Source organism: Triturus cristatus, chromosome 2_2 (assembly GCF_964204655.1).
Source record: "Triturus cristatus chromosome 2_2, aTriCri1.1, whole genome shotgun sequence".
In the NCBI taxonomy this organism is placed as follows: domain Eukaryota; kingdom Metazoa; phylum Chordata; class Amphibia; order Caudata; family Salamandridae; genus Triturus; species Triturus cristatus.
Genome location: NC_140582.1, coordinates 609,296,751 through 609,313,118, shown reverse-complemented (window position 1 = coordinate 609,313,118; position 16,368 = coordinate 609,296,751). Strand labels below are relative to the sequence as shown.

At 46.2% G+C, this 16,368-nt stretch overlaps 1 protein-coding gene across 1 annotated transcript in view; it reads right to left on the bottom strand.

Moving 5' to 3' along the window:
• The window catches only part of CPE (carboxypeptidase E), a 357,745-nt gene that overhangs the window by 39,135 nt on the left and 302,242 nt on the right, over positions 1–16,368 (bottom strand). Inside the window, exons 7-8 of the mRNA XM_085641790.1 lie at positions 13,524–13,623; positions 1,510–1,628 (exon numbers count right to left, since the gene is read on the bottom strand). Coding sequence (XP_085497916.1) covers positions 1,510–1,628; positions 13,524–13,623 — 219 coding nt within the window. The remainder of the gene's footprint in view (positions 1–1,509; positions 1,629–13,523; positions 13,624–16,368) is intronic.

Here is a 16,368-nt window from a genome sequence, read left to right as displayed (position 1 = left end):
AATTGCCGAGGAGCACAAGGATTAGTGCACCACCGGTCAGAGTAGCTTTAAAATGAAGCGTTGCTCCCGGCGAAGCCTCGGGAGATCTGTGGGTAGGATGAGAGTAAAAGTGAACACTGCTCTCTTCATGTCTGTTCGCTGCCTTCTGTGAAAATAAGGTGTAGTTCAGTGGATTTCAGGCGGCTCGAACATCTGAATTCCATTTTTGATACACATGTGTGGGTTACAACATGAAGGCTAGTATTTGTTTGCATTAACACCCGGCATCGAGCCTCTCCTGGCCGAGTAAATGTGGAGACAGGTGAGCGTTCACAAGCTTTGTTTAAACAAGCTGTGAATGGGGCGGGGAAACGTCTGTTTTATGTTTATTCTGAGCGGGTGGGGGGTGCACACTCCTGGATCCACCTAAGATTGCTCGTACTGTGAAGGACCAGGAGAAAAACAGATGCACGTCCCTGTAAACAGAAAGAAAAGATAAAGGAAGGGCCATCACACGCTACACAGTGTGATGGCCAAACAAAATGTTCACTATGTGAAATCGCCACAAGCACACAGGGGAGGGACACTTGCAAAACTGCACCAATAAGAAGCCTGCATTTTTGAATGGCACAAGCAAAAGCCAATAAGTACTATCTAAAGTTTTAAAACCCATTGAATACAATACAACAGGTCTTGCAGACAGAGCAAGCGCTGTCGAGGCTCGACCTAAACACTGGCGGTGCTTTTGCCCCGCCAGCACAGAAGAGCTTACCTCAACCACACCTCAACCTAACAACTGGCATGTGGGCCTTTCACTGTTGAACATTATTATCAAAGCTAATTTGCTTGTGTTTGTTTCGCCATAGTGCGTCCTCGTCAATACCTCTCTCCCCCATGGAATCCACCCTAACCTGCTGAAACATGACTGCACGGAAAACATATCTTTGTGAACGCCACACTCTGCCCTCATCGTTAATCCTCCACCACAGACGATGGGAGTCAATTTGTGTTATTATTGCTCCACGGAAATCGCAATTGTTTTTAACGCGTACACTAAGAGGCAGATTTACAATCCCCTTGCGCCACTTTTGTGTCATTTTTAACATGGGGAAAAGTGACGCAAAAGTGGTGCAAGGGGCTTGTAAATCTGCCCCTAAGTTTTCAAAAATATAAACAGGAGAGCACAAATAAATCGAATGTGTGGTCCCCAGCCACAACACGGCAGGGCACTACACGTCCCTGTGTTTCCCGTCGCAAGGGGGCACTGCTTTTTCCCACTTCACACATCACAGGGTAAAACACTCCGCCATGCTTCCTCACGTGACAGGGTAGTACACTTCCCCAGTTTCACCACACCGACAGCTGGGGTACACAATAGTGAATACGGTGGTCAGTGGATAGTTGACCTCGAGGCGCGGCCTCTCTAGAAGCAGTCTTCCGTGTAGGTGTAGTTTAACAACTCTTTAGGTGACATAATATGAAATAAAAAGGCATCAAGGACTGACAACCCATCAATAGGACGTCATTTACCTTTACTGCAGGGCTGACTGGAACGGCCACCTTCTTTGTCACAGCAAGGTATCCTGGCGCAGAGGCGGTCACTTTATAGTTTCCAGGGGCCAGCAATCTCCAGTAGTCACCGTCCTTTGCTACAAACAAAACAAGAGTGAAAATAAAATAGTGCTGCATTAAGACTCAATACATAAGGGTGACTGACTGTGAATGTAAGATTTAACCTCAACCATTTGAAAGCCTGTTTCAACAGGCCTAAAAAGTGCAATTCATGAAATGCTGCAAACTGCAGACCTCAGATGATTAAGATACTTACCTTCAGTAGTGCTCTTTCTGGCGTATAATAAATAAAACCGCAGATTCCTCTCCTTTTGAATAGTCCTGGACATCAGACTGGATCCATAATTTTTTACAGCAATTGCCCCATCACGCCAGCAGATGGTGCTATTGGACTCTGCGGTGCACTGCAAGGCTTACATGTGCCAGGAGGCCTGTGGTACCAGTAAGATGCATAAAAAACTAGAGTCCACAAAGTTTAACAACACCACATGCTGGAACCCTGAATTGGGCCTGAAATGTCTGAATCATACCCTGAAAGAGGTGGAAAATCCCTGAATGCCAGTGTTCAGAATTGCCCCTATGAACTGAATCCTCTGCATGGCTTTCTGGTGGGACTAAGACTTGCAGATGGAAATCCGCAGGGATAACAGAAGGGTCAGCATTGTCTGGAGGTGGTCTGCGACTGACTGTGGAGAGCCAGCAATCAGCAGCCAATATGTATGTATGTATGTATGTATGTATGTATGTATGTATGTATGTATGTATGTATGTATGTATGTATAGTGTATTTGTGTTTCTATAGTGCAAACCTAGCCAAAAGACAGTGTAGCGCCGCACAGGGTCAAAAACAAGCATTAAGTCAATGAGTTATGGGCGAGGTAGCGGGGTTGTGGACGGTTAATGCATCATGATGTAGTGTTGTTTAAAAAGGTGAGTCTTCAACTCTTTCCTAAATTAGAGCAGCGCTTGGGGCAGTCCTGATGGATATGGGGATGTTGTTCCAGATCTTGGGAGCACCCTGGGTGCAATGGGTGAAAGAGGCAGGCTGTCTTGTTTTTCATTTCTTAGTCTGCAGTCTGACGGTGTCCTGGCTGTGGATGTGCCGAGATCCAACAGAGATGTTGAGCTTGTCTGCAAGATAAGGGTGAGGCTTTATAAATGATGCCGCTGATTTTGAAGATAGTGCAGGCTGTCAAGTGGAGCCAATGAAGTTCCATCAGAATGGGGGTGATGTGATCATATTTCTTCAGGGCCAGGATGAGATGAGCTGCAGTGTGCATAATGCCCTTAAGAGGAGGCCATGGTGCAGGGAATTACCGCTATCCATATGTGACAATATGAGGGTTTTAACAGCAGCTCTGAAGTCGCTTTCTGGATGAAGCAATTTCACTTTCTCTAGAAGAAAGCGCTGGTACCAGGCCGTCTTTGTGTTTTTCGGCAATGTGTTCCTTGAGGGTGAGGTTGCTGTCCAGGGTGAATCTGAGTGACTTGACATTCTATGAAATTTGTGGTTCAAAGCCATCAACGTTCATGTCATTGAGCCAGGCTTGTACTGTTTCTTACTAGTTCTTGGCACATAACAGACATTCTGCTTGGTGGTGTGGACAACCTCTGCCACCACAGTGTACTTTTGTGCCACAAAAGGGCTGTACTGGCTGCTCTACAAGCTACAAAGGTTGTCTGGGGCCAAAGGCGAGACCTCACAAGTATCCTCTGAAGTTCTGCTGCTGCTGGGGGAACTGATGAGTCTGAGCGGTCATACCCCTTCCAATGCAGAATCAACCTTTTCACTGAGAAGTCTAGAGCCATCGAAAGGCATGTCCATTATGGATGCAAGCATGTCCCCAGAGAATCCTGTGGTGCATATCCATGCATAGTGCCTGATCATCACACTGGTGCCCATGGTGCTTCTTGTTCAATCTGCCAGGTCTGGACCAGCTCTCTAGACATAATTGGAGACATTTTATCTATGTTGGATCGTCAAATTGTATTTAGAGACCATAAGGCCAAACTGGCCGAAGAAAACTGTCTTTTCCTAAAAGCATTGCTGCATTTCCATTCCCTGTTTGGAGGCACAGTAGGTAATTTGTTTAGATTGACCATCCTAGTAGATGCCAGTACTACCAAGCTCTCTGGAGTTGGGTGCTGAGTCAGGAAGGGCAGATCAAAAGGTGTGTACCTATCACACCTAGCTACAGGGCGACTAACAGGCAGGGTCAAACATGGCCTAGACTAGTCTGCCTTCAAAAATTCCATCAGGGCCCCAATGAAAGGTAGCAAGGGCTCTGAGGTTGCAGGCCCAGACTGTATTAGTTCTGTCTTTGTTTGCTTCGGTATCTAATATTGATATCTGTAAGTCTAGTACTTCCACGTGTCTGGGGACTACTACCATGAACGAGGCACGCTCTACTTTAGAGGACCCTATGGTGAGTATCGCTTTGTCTCAGGGGCTGCCACGTCCACTAGCAACCTGCAGATCTAGGTAAAGGCCAGCATGACTATAGAGAGAGGGGAGTCTCCTCATCACCATCTTATTTGTGTGGGATATCCTGAAGCCCTTGCATGGCTTCAGGGTCAGATCCAAATAAGGCTTTCAGTCTCCTGTAGTATTGGCATCGAGGGAGATGCTGGGGGTCTTCCAAAGTTGGAGCTGCATCCTGGTGATCTCATAATGAGACATAGGCCTGGCATGAACTGATCATAGATGGGCATCAGGACCACTGGAATTGGAGTTGATGCTGGGATATCGGATAAGGCACCACAAGGCCAGTTGGGATCTGGTCTCACCCCACTGGCGGAAATCCAACTGGCATCCTCTCTCGCTCTGTGGGGCATGAAGGCACTAGAAGGGAGTCAGAATCATCATGAACAGTTGCAGCATCACCTCATTGAAGACTTCTAACTGCAGCAGGGTCGACAAAAGCCTAAGAAACTCAAGGTGTGCTGGAACCAGCCTGGCAATGGACTCTGAGTGAGATGTGAATGTCAAAGTCAGATCTTTAGCATGTTCACTGTGTGGCGTGGGACCGGCAAGGCAGGGAAAAATACCTGTTGAAACTCTTGTGCTTGTGGCATGAATCGTCCTTTGTCTTGTCCAAACAAGGAGTCTTGGAGCAGGATTGGGATCTGAACTCAGTCCTTCAAGAGGCTACTTCTTGGACAATCCACAGCAGACATAATACAGATGACTGTCTCTTTGGGAATTGTGTTGTTAGCTTCAGGAATATCTTTGCCTACAAAAAAGCAGCACCTGTTTCTTTAATGAAGCAGCACACATGAAAGTTATAAAATGCGATGTCTTAAAAAGGATTGTTTATGTATAAACAAACAATGGCATTTTGCTTTTTCCATGTGTGCTGCACAAGACAGCATACATGGAAACGAGGAGAAATAATGCATTTCTTCTTGTTTCGCCAACTTAAGACCAGGCCTCCTATGTACGCCACCCTTGTACATAGGGGGCAGCGTCAAATACAATGGGTGTTGCGGTGGAACACCCACCGCAACACCCATTGCACGCCCCTTTCATGCTAAACATAGCGTGAAAGGGTGCCTTATGTACAAGGCAGCGTTAAGCCACGTTAAGTGGCTTAACGCTGCCTTGTACATAAGGCAAGGCCCCTATCGTCACAAGAACGTCACAAAAAGTGACGTTCCCGTGGCAATAGGGGCTTGTACATATGCCCCTAAGTTTCCTGATACCAGTCTGCCGGACTTAGTGCTAATGTGTAGCATGCAATAAAACAATAATGCTCTAACTTTTAATGGGTGCTATCAAAATCAAATCTGCACGATCTGAAAAATCCAGTGTTGTATTATCTGCAATCTTGTTATATTAGTTTCAGAAATATATATGTTTAACCAAAGGCATCCGCACCCGTGACTATACGTGCTGTCACTTGAAACGTTTTCAGTGTATCTGCTCGGTCTTACACAGAAAATGGCAGACCAAACTGAAACTCCACAATGGCCTAGATGATGATAACAAATTACCCGAGGCTTTCCTGGGTCACGTCTGGTTCAATCTAGACTTCCCAATACCATCTCCTCTTAGAATGGCGGGCAGGAACAAAACACAGCACTGCAGGGCTAGAGCTGATGAGGGCTGAGGAATGGAGGCTTCCCTTAAACTGAGGAGCGCTGCACTGAGAATCCCGAAGGAGGGATTTGAAGGCAGAGGAAGCCCAGGCAGTGGAACAAACCATATACCATTTTGAATTTTGATTCCTAGGCTGGAAGGCTTCTGGGACTGGCTCCAATCAAAATATGGGAGGGTTAAACCTTGGAATGTTAGTCCTATTTGCTCAGGGGTCGTCAACGAGAGCTGTACAATTCCCTTCTTGAAGAGATGAAAATGTCAATCCTCGCTGCTCTGAGGCATTCTAGCCTGCCAGACAGAGGTCTACTGAGGGGACATTTCCAGCTCTGTCTTTGCTCTTGGCGATCAGAACCGTTTACATCAGTAATGGCGCTTGCTGCATTCTGACCCATAGGAATAAATAATGTGCAGGACATGACAGGAGAGCTTCCTTTGTTGTAAAGATCCCAAAGCCAGACTCCATTTTGAGCACGTGACGTTACCCGGCCTGTCTCTGGCTCAGGGGCCAAATGTCATTATCTGTCAAATCATCTAAACAATGATTTTTGCTGAAACATAAGAAGACACAAGTCTGCTGGAAAATTTCCTAAGATCTACATTTTACGGTCTAACTGTGGTATTCTCATCATGCAGGTTGATACTGGTTATGTCTTTGACTAAATGAAAAGTCCTCAATGTAGAGAAAAAGTCAGTTGTTAACCCTATAAAACCCCTATGAACTAACCGCTGATTCAGAGAGGTCTTCTACCCAGGTTATTGCCAGAGGTCCTGCCAGACAGCCGTACTGCCGCGGCATCCATTCCTATGCCGAAAGCCGAAACAAAGCCAATACAGAGAAGAGGGGAGAAGATTGAGCCCAGCTGGTGTGTGTTTTCATTGTGGGACAGCACTCTCTCCTAACTGAAGTCTCATAACCACAGCTTCTCTGCTGCGAACAGGTACACAGTGTGAATTACGACTGCATCCCTAACCCCTGTAAGAGACTGTTAGTAACTCAGAAAGCATGGATACCACACCAACAAGTATGTTAAATGGGGTTTTGTGGGGTTACAACAACCAGCTCTTTCCCGTTCAAGTGTTGGGGTACTGAACTCAGTCCAGGCACCGGTGGGTGTGAAAGCCAAACCTTGAGAACTAGGCCACAGCCGAAACCTGCTTCTGTGGAAAACTTAGCATAGTGCAGAAGGACTCGCAGAGCCTGAAACAGATAGACACTGTTGACCTTCTAGATAAAAACTAGTGGATCACATACAAAGGGACATTTTTCTAGGTAGCTAATGAGGCTATAGGGTGCAGGAGGTTTTGGGAAGAGAGAATGAAGAAATCCAGTTGAGCAGTTGAACTGGACATTTTGCTGTAGCATGGTACTGTATATTTGTGGATCCTTCTGCAACTGGACACTGTAGAAGGGTTCTGAATAACCCGTCCTGTGTACTTAAACATTTTTCCATCAAAGTAGCAGTGCTACAAAATATGGTTTTGTGGAATTTGGACTTCCAAACTGATTAGCTCTGGAAGACTTGGGCAAGGTGCCAGGTTTACTCAAAAACGTTGTAGCCTTAACTAAATAGAACATCCTGCTCTGAGATATTAGCTGCAAAGATTAAGGGTCCGCAGTGGGAAGACGTGCGGACTATGGAGCCCAATAGATGTACTAATCTTATGGAGCCCGTCTTGGCAATAGCTTCTTGTCTTATTCAGCGGACAATCTTTGCCATCGGGAAAGTTTCTAACTATGGAGTTAAAAGTTTAACTGTACGAACCACTACATTTTACCCAGCATGGTTTCTTGTGAGTTGCCTGCAAAAAGAATGTTGAGGTCTTGCTCTAACAGACAATATAGACTAACAGTGGATTTTTTTTATTTATTGCTGTTTTTAATGCAAAGTTTTAGTTTTTTGCTACTCTTTACATTTTATCCTTTCAATCAATTTGGATTGGGATTTTGAAGTCCTAGATGTAATACCTGCATTGGTGTTTTGGTTAGTTGCACATGCACCACATGTAGGAAGGCTTATTGCTCATGTCAAACTACCAAGGGTTGGCCAAGGATTCCTCACAAAAGTTGGATTCAATTGTTTGTGCCTTGTAGGAGGAGCTCATTCCCACCTCACATCAGGACAATAGTATTCCACCTCCATGGATCAAACATCTGATTTCCCACACCTACCATCCACTCATGGCAACATCACCCAGGTTGTACAAAAAAGGGGCTCATTATTTGCTGCTTGTGAGGGGTGTAGGCAAACTGTGATTGTGAGGTGCTGAATTAGACTCCTGCTAAACAGTAGTTTGGATCACTAGCACCAGACTTCAGGAAGATGCAATACAATGAGAATGTGTTTACTTAAAAAGGGAATTGGTGACAAATATGTGGAATAAAATAGTGTGACAGCATAAGGCTCCTGTACTGGTAAAAAGGATCCACGCGGCCACAATTCCACGTAATTTCAGTTCTGCGGTGTTTTATTGAAAACTGCCTCTCCCGGCCGACTCTTTACAAACCCAAAAGGTTTGACCTTCTGTAGCATATCACTGACTTTGGATACGTCACTTAGTAAAAGTAAGTAAGGGAGCACAGTACTTCGTATCTGTAGTGCAGTTTTGCAATGTTTGGTAATTTTTTTTTTAAATCACTTGACATTTAACTAGCTGTTAAATCTCAAGTATGGATACTACTTGAAAGAATTAGTGGGATTTATTGCTGGGAGATAGTGGCTTTTCTCCTATAACGTAGGCAGGTTACCTCCGTAACATAAGATTTATGCAGGGAACCGCAAAGAGAGCACCAGAACTGTTAAATAGCATCCCTGAGTTCATGGTACATGACATCTTTCATTGGGACCAATAAATATGTCTCGTTGCACCAGAAACTGATGTTGAGGCTGCAGACTGATGTGACACAGATTGAGCACCTCAGAGAGTGGAGCCAGGTTATACTAACGTTTACAAGCCAGAAGAAATCTGCTGTACCCCTCCTCTATGGTACTCTAAATACAACATATTTACCATGCTGTAGAAGATGAACCATTCCTCCTAATTACACTGCTTAACAACCAAATGGGCAAGTTCGACTCTGCCAAAACATGCATGAATTTGTATGGCACGGTGTTTGATATGTGGCATTGTACAATTAAAATGACATTCCTTGGAAATATTCATTCCTTTCATAAGTTGCATTTGTTTGCAGTTTCTATTCTGCTGATTATGCAGCTAATAAACAATAGTTTTCATGCTCAATCATCCTTCTTTTAGAAACCCGGGGAGGGTCGATTCAATAAGAGATTTATGTATCATATCATCTTCAAAATATCGTCCTTAGGTAAAGTTCTGAGCAAAATATTAAGGACTAAAATATTGAGAAGGTATGTGCATGACGGTAAGCATAGATTTAATATTCTTAACTCTACATCTACTTACCTTTATGAGATTGGGAGAGATGGTTCTTCCTGGGCAGGGTCAGTGTTAGCACTCGTGTACACATGGTGCTAATTCAACAGCCCTTGTCTCACTAAAAAACCCTGGTGTAAAAACACACCTCACTGACTCAGAGGAGACCTGGGTTGGTGTATTGGTCTGGATGCCCCGAAATTCTTACAGATGTTCCACCAGAACATTGTTTTGAAAATGCTGCCCTGCTATAACACTGTGGGCAATATATCGACAAGATAAGTACATATAGGAAAGTACAGGCTTACTTTTAAGTACTTAACCCCATATCCATGTACCCTGACCATATAAATGCACAGACCTCTGCCTCCTTCGACTCTATGAGGATTTTATTTACACCACTTTACTTAACAGAGCTCAACCAAGAGAACCACATTGGTGGGGTGCAGCATTAGTAGGAAGTTCCAATTCTGGTAGAAATACATTTTTTGAATGCTTGACAAGTTTACTTGAAATATACAAAAAAGTGATTGGTAGAATGCCTGAATTAATAACCACTGGTAATTACTCGGGCAGCATCCCTGTCCATCATTTTTTTGCCCACAACGTCACCTCAGATTAGACTCAGCTATATTAGTTTTGATCCTGCTCCAATAGGAATAGCCCAGCCCGAACTGCCAAGCCTGGTCTTCTCTGAACTGGAGTACAAGTAACCCAAAATTGTTTTCTCTGTGATTGGAACTTGTCAGTTGGGTGCAGCTTGGTTCTAGAGGCAAAGTTTTTATGGAGCAGATTCAAGACTGATTTTCATGTGGCTGGGTCCAAACTGAGGAGGCATGATCTGCAAAATAATGAAGAACTGCCATGCAGCACCAGTGAGATTAGTTAAAGTACTCCACTTGTTTCTTTTTTGTATAATTCAGCAGATCCGCACTAAGTGCAACCAGTATGCCCAGATGTGAGTCCCGCGCTTAGTGTGCCATTGGAACCAAGCCGAACCCCACTGAAGAGCCCTAATTCTGCCAAAATGGATCTTGGGTTGCTTGCGTTCCAGTTCAGGAAGGACCTGGCCTGGAAGTTCAGGCTAATCTGTTCCTCTTGAAGCAGGGTCAAGACTGATTTTGGTATGGCTGAGTCCAATCTGAGGTGGCATGGTGTGATAAATAATAATGGAGTGGGATGCAGCCCAAGTAAATAACAGTAGCTGAGACTAATTCAAATATCCCACCCCTCATTTTTAGGTTTTGCATCTGCTCTATTGAGTAACCAGTCTGCCAAACTCTAAATAAGTTCGTTTTCAGTAAACAACAGCCTAAGTCAATTGTTCACAATCAATCAATCAATCAATCATAGGTTTGTTGAACGCGACTATTCACCTGTAAGGGTCTCAAGGCGCTGGGGGGGGGCGGGGGGGGGGAGGGGTGGTGCAGGTTGCAGTCCATCAAGGAGGGGGTCTGTCGAAGAGCCAGGTCTTGAGGTTTCTCGTGAAGATAGGGAGTTATGTTGTCTGCCTGAGGTGGAGCGGTAGGAAGGAGAAGGAGCGGCTCCTGATCTGGTCTTTCTGGTGCGGGGAACCACAGCATAGGAGAGCTGGGCTGATCGTAGGGTTCTTTGGGGTGCGTGGAAGTTGATTTGGCTGTTGAGGTATGCTGGTCTGGTGTTGTGGAGGGCTTTGTGTGCGAGGGTGAGGATCTTGAAGGTGATTCTTGCCTCGACGGGGAGCCAGTGAAGTGTGCGCAGGTGTTGGGAGATGTGGCAGTGATGTGGTAAGTTGAGGACCAGTCTTGCGGCAATGTTATGGATGTTTTGTAGCTTGCAGGTGAGGTTTTTGTTTATGCTGGCATAGAGTGTGTTGCCGTAATTGAGTCTGCTGGTGACGAGGCCATGGGTGACGGTTTTTCTGTGCTCGAGGGGGATCCATTTGAAGGTCTTACATAGGAGGTGGTGGATGTGGAAGCAGGAGGATGTGACGGAGTTGAACTGGCGGTCCATTTTGAGCTCAGAGTCTAGGATGATTCCAAGGTTGCATGCGTGGTCCATGGGGGTGGGTGCCCTGCTGAGGGCGGTGGGCCACCAGGTGTCATTCCAGGCATTGGGGTGTGGGCCCATGATGAGTATTTCTGTTTGGTCGGTGTTGAGTTGCAAGCAGCTGCTTTTCATCCATGGCGACAGCTTCCATGCCTTCTTGGAAGTTGTGTTTGGCTGCGTTGGCTCAGTTGGAAAGGGAGAGGAGGATTTGGGTGTCGTCAGCGTATGAAACAATGTTGAGTCCGTAGGTTCTGACGATGGGGACGAGGGGAGCCATGTAGACATTGAAGATCGTTGGACTGAGAGTGGATCCCTGGGGGACTCCGCAGGGGATTGGTGTAGGGTCTGAGAGGAAAGGGGGGAGTCTGACCCATTGCGTTCTGCCGGAGAGGAAGGAGTTGATCCAGTCAAGGGCCTTGTCCCAGATACCTGCGTCGTGGAGTCTACGTATTAGGGTGCGGTGGGATACAGTGTCGAAGGCCGCTGAGAGGTCGAGGAGGATGAGGGCTACTGTTTCTCCTTTGTCCAGTAGGAAGCGGATGTCATCAGTTGCGGAGAGGAGGGCGGTTTCTGTGCTGTGTTTTTTTCTGAAGCCGGATTGTGACGGGTCGAGGATGTTGTGTTCTTCGATGAATGTGGCGAGTTGGGTGTTGATGGCTTTCTCGATGACTTTCGCTGGAAACGGGAGCAGGGAGATCGGACTGTAGTTTTTAAGGTTGGTGGGGTCTGCCGAGGTTTTCTTCAGGAGGGGGTTGATCTCGGCGTGTTTCCAGTCGTCGGGGAAGGAGGCAATCGCCAGGGAGCGGTTGATGGTGTGGTGAAGTGTGGGTGCGATGGTGTCGGCGGCTCTGTTGAAGATGCGGTGGGGGCAGGGGTCCGTGGGGGCCACGGAGTGGATTGACTTCATTGTCTTAAGTGTGTTTTTGGTGGTGAGGGTAGTCCAGCTGTCGATCGTTTGTTTCAAGGCATTGTGGGTGGTTGCTGGGGTTCCATGTGTTGGTTGTCTTCGTCGAAGTTGCCATAGATGTTCTTGATTTTGTGGTGGAAGAAGGCGCTGAGTTTGTTGCAGAGGTCTTGTGAGGGGGAATGTCAGTTGACTCGCTGGCGGGTTGGGCGAACTCCTTGATGATGTTGAAGAGTTGTTTGCTGATGTGTGAGTGTGTGGAGATACTGTCTTCAATTGCAGCTTTTCTCGTGTTTCTGATGGGCTGGTGGTGGGCGGTATTGGCGGCTTTGAAGTTGTTGTGGGCTTCTGTGGATTTGGAGTTCCTCCAGGTCTTCTTGAGGTGGCGACAGGTGCGCCTGGACTCTCGGAGTTTGGGGGTAAACCATCTGGCCTTCTTGGTGTGTGCGTTGTTGCTCTTCTTGAGGGGGGATATGGCGCTGATAATGTCGGTGATCCATCTGTGCAGAGTTCGGGCAGCGGTGTTGGGGGCGTCGTCTTCCACGGTGGACGGGGTGGAGTTGCTGAGTGAGAAGATGAGATGGTTGTCAGTGATTTTGGTCCAGTTTCCTCGTGGGTCCCAGTGCTGGTGTCTGTGGATGGTGGGTGTTCTGAAGGTGAAGTGGATGCATCGATGGACTGTCCATGGGAGTTCAGTAATGTGGCTGAAATTGATGGAATTTCCTGTTGTGAAGAGAGGGTCGAGGGTGTGTCCTGCTGAGTGCGTGGGTTCAGTCACAATCTGGCAAAGTCCAATGTTGTGAAGGTTGCCTAGGAGGGATGCAGTTTTGGGATCTAGTTGGTTGTCGAGGTGGAAGTTGAGGTCTCCCAGCAGGGTGTAGTTGGTCGATGAGATGGCATGCAGGGAGATGATGTCTGTGATGGAGTCGTAAAAAGGTCCGCGGGGTCCAGGGGGTCGGTAGATGAGGGTTCCCCGGAGAGTTTTGGTTAGGCTGGCCTGTATCTTGAAGTTCAGCTGTTCCATCAGGTCTGTGGGCTCGTTCACCGTGTTACAAGTCATTTTATGAGACACGTCCACATCACATTGACATTAATGGCACTCAATCAAACCAAAAATGTAAAGCATTTATAATCCTGCACTTTGGCAGTAGGGCATTTCAAAGCACATTTTTCCGAAAATGTATTCTTTTAACATTCTTCTGGATTATAGAAGAATTTGATTACTCCGAGCAGCATTTGTTTTTTAGACTCAAACGTAACCATCTCATCATTTCCCAACGAAATCCCAAAATCTGGCATCTATTTTCCTTTAGGCGCTTACTCAATGCCCCTCTCTGTAGCCCTTATACCTTGCTTGAAAGATTAACTTCTTTTTTCAGCCCTGGAACCTTTGAGGCATGCCAAGCAGCACAGTCAAAACACCAACCATAAAGCAAATAAGAGGGTCAGGTTAAAATAACAAAACTCTTTGTTTCCCTGAACGAACATGTGACAAAAAGACACGTTTTTATCTTACTACTTGCTGTCATTAAGAGAACTCCCCGCACTTACCGGATGTTACGTCATGATTTATTCCATCCACGTATATTGTCGCATTAGAAAGTGGATTTCCCTGAAGATCTCTAACAAATCCTTTCACTCCTCGATGTACCTAAAAATATAAGCAATCAATAGTCATTCAACCGGAATAATTTATTTGTGATTCCTAAGCAGTTCCAGAAACTTTACTCCGCTATTCTAGCTACCGATAGGACCGTCCCTCCCCCTAGGAACCGAAGTTGCCTCCCACCCCCGGCAGCAGAACAGGTCCTTCTGTTCAATACTGGGACCTTGTAAGCTGCCAGGGAACAGCCATTCCTTGGTGGGGCTGCTAACCTCTGCCCACTCCCCACTCTCCACGCGAGATCATGCCTTGGCCACAAACTGACATTCTCTTCAAAATGCTTTCCTAGTATTGTAAAGCCACACTGTACAAAACATATTGAAAGTCATCATAGTGCTGGCAAATAATTAACGGAAATGGTTCCACTATCATGTAGGTGATCTGGGCCCCACCCACTGCAGCATCTACATTTTCTGTGTGGTGTAGCACAAGAAGGTGAACTCAGCAAGAAACCATCTCTTCTAAGATAGGCCTGTAGATTGTGGCATGCCCTGCGCACATGCTCAAGTAAGGTTGCCTTGCACAATTTACAGCCTTGCACCACAGTTCTGAGGTGAGTGTGCACTATTTAGCATGGGAGTTGGAATGGAAGCATACACTTCAAGTATAAATTCATACATATACACAACGTACAAGTTTCCCATGCATTGGATATATGCATCATCTTAGTAGATTGGATTTTGCATCACAAACTGTGGGTGTTTATGCTGATATGCTCCCTTATTGCCCTCTTTGCAAAAAAACAACAGAAAGCCGTGCAAGGTGGTATTTGAGAAAAGGGCACTGTAACATTGTGGTGTTCTCCCAGAGTGAAGAGAGTGTACCATTAAGGGTTAGCAGTGCTAAAGTGCCCAGAGTCCTCCTAAAGCCAACAAAAACGAAGTCAGAAAAAGAGGAGGAGGAAAGCAAATGGTTTGGGGTCACCCTTCAGAGAGGGTCATTTTTCAACAACCCACCATTGAAGTCAAAGGGAGGAATACCAACATTCAATAGCAATCATTGTATGGTGGAACTTCGCACTGTCAATCACCAACATTGTCAATAAAAGAATTGAATTGACTAACATGTAGCCCAAAATCTTTCTTTCATTAAATCGCACCTGCAAATACAGGACCTACGACTAGCGGTCCCTGCCCTCCAAAGTCTAAGATCTGAGGCTCAGAGAGAGCTTAAGTCAACAAAACCTCTCCCAGGGCCATAAATATAACCCCCTGGGAGGCTTAAAACTATTTTCCATAGAATGTTCCTAGGGGTGTGCTGCACTTTTGCAGCCTCCAAAACATGCTTAAAACATGTTTCCCCTCTGCTCCTGCCCACATATATCAACAGTGCACGTCTGAAATGAGAGGTGGGTGTACCCCCCTTTAAGACACAGGCACAGGGTGGGGTGAACAGCAACTCAGTCCCAGGATATAGGGTCCTTGGGACATAACTACATGCGGCTGACCCCTAGGGCAAAGCTGTGGTCAGGTAGGGGGGCCCACTCATCCTCACCCCATTAAAGATAAATGAATGTCAGTGTACTGACCCCAGGTGTCTCTGGTGACTTCAATTTGTCTATGGAAAGGCCCCCTGTTAGACCTGGCATTTCTTGGCATGATTACCCCTGACCTTTTTGCCTCTACCACCTCTATTTTTGATGCTGTGATGGATTTCGTTTTACTGGCTTAGATGCTTTGGGCACTTTGCCACTGCTGATCAGTGTCAAAGTGCAAGTGCTCCCTGTGTAAAGTGTAAGGGTAATTGGTTGTCCATGATTGGTATGTTTGCCTTACTAGCAAAGTGCACTATGTGCGCCAGGGCTGGTAATGCAAATGCTACTAGTGGGCCTGCAGCACTAATTGTGCCACCCACACAAGTAGCCCTAAAGAGAGAACTCAGGCCTGCCACTGCAGTGCCTGAGCGCAGTTTGTTAAACTGCCATGTTGTCCTGACAAGTGCACCCACTTACCAGGCCTTACCCTTCCCTTTTTATGCACATCAGACACCCCTGTGGTGGGTCCAAGGTACCCCCCTGGGCAGGGTACAGTGAATGTGAAAGGTAGGACATGTACTGAGGTGGGTACCATGTCCTAACAGTGAAACACTCTCCATTTCGTTTTTCACTGTTGAAAGGCCATCTTGCCCTTAGGACAGACTGGGGAAGGCTGGGTAATATGTCTCCAGCCTATCTTCCCATAGGCTTACGATGGAGAGGTGAAGTTTAGTGTGCCTGAACTCACAATTTAATAACACATCTTTTTGTGAAGATGGTTTTTGCATTGTGTGTTTAGAAACTAGTCTTTTAGAAGTGGCTGGGTTTTTGTGTTCTAACATTTCTGTGTGTCTCTGCCTGGCTGTGGATTGTCTGTCTGGATTTGAATGTGATAGGCTCTGGGGAATGTCTTGACCCAGGGGAGGAAGAGAGACAGCAACAGGCTGGCCTGCATCTGGAATTTAGGGGGGAGGAGTAGCCCCTGGAGGCGAAGAGGCCTGGGCTGCTGCCATAAAACAATGGTTCCATCTCCTGCTGAGTGATTAAGGATCCAGACCCCCACTATCAAAGGAAAAAGGTGTCACTGGCAGGGAGACACCCAGAACTGGTTTGGACAGGGGTCAGTGCCCCCCTGAACACAAAGACTTCAAAGACATTTAGGGGTATAACTATGAGAGATGAAACCACTGAACACTGGAATGGAACTGATCAAGAGTGTAAAGGATGGAAACTACTTCGTGGTCAAGAGAAACCTCTAC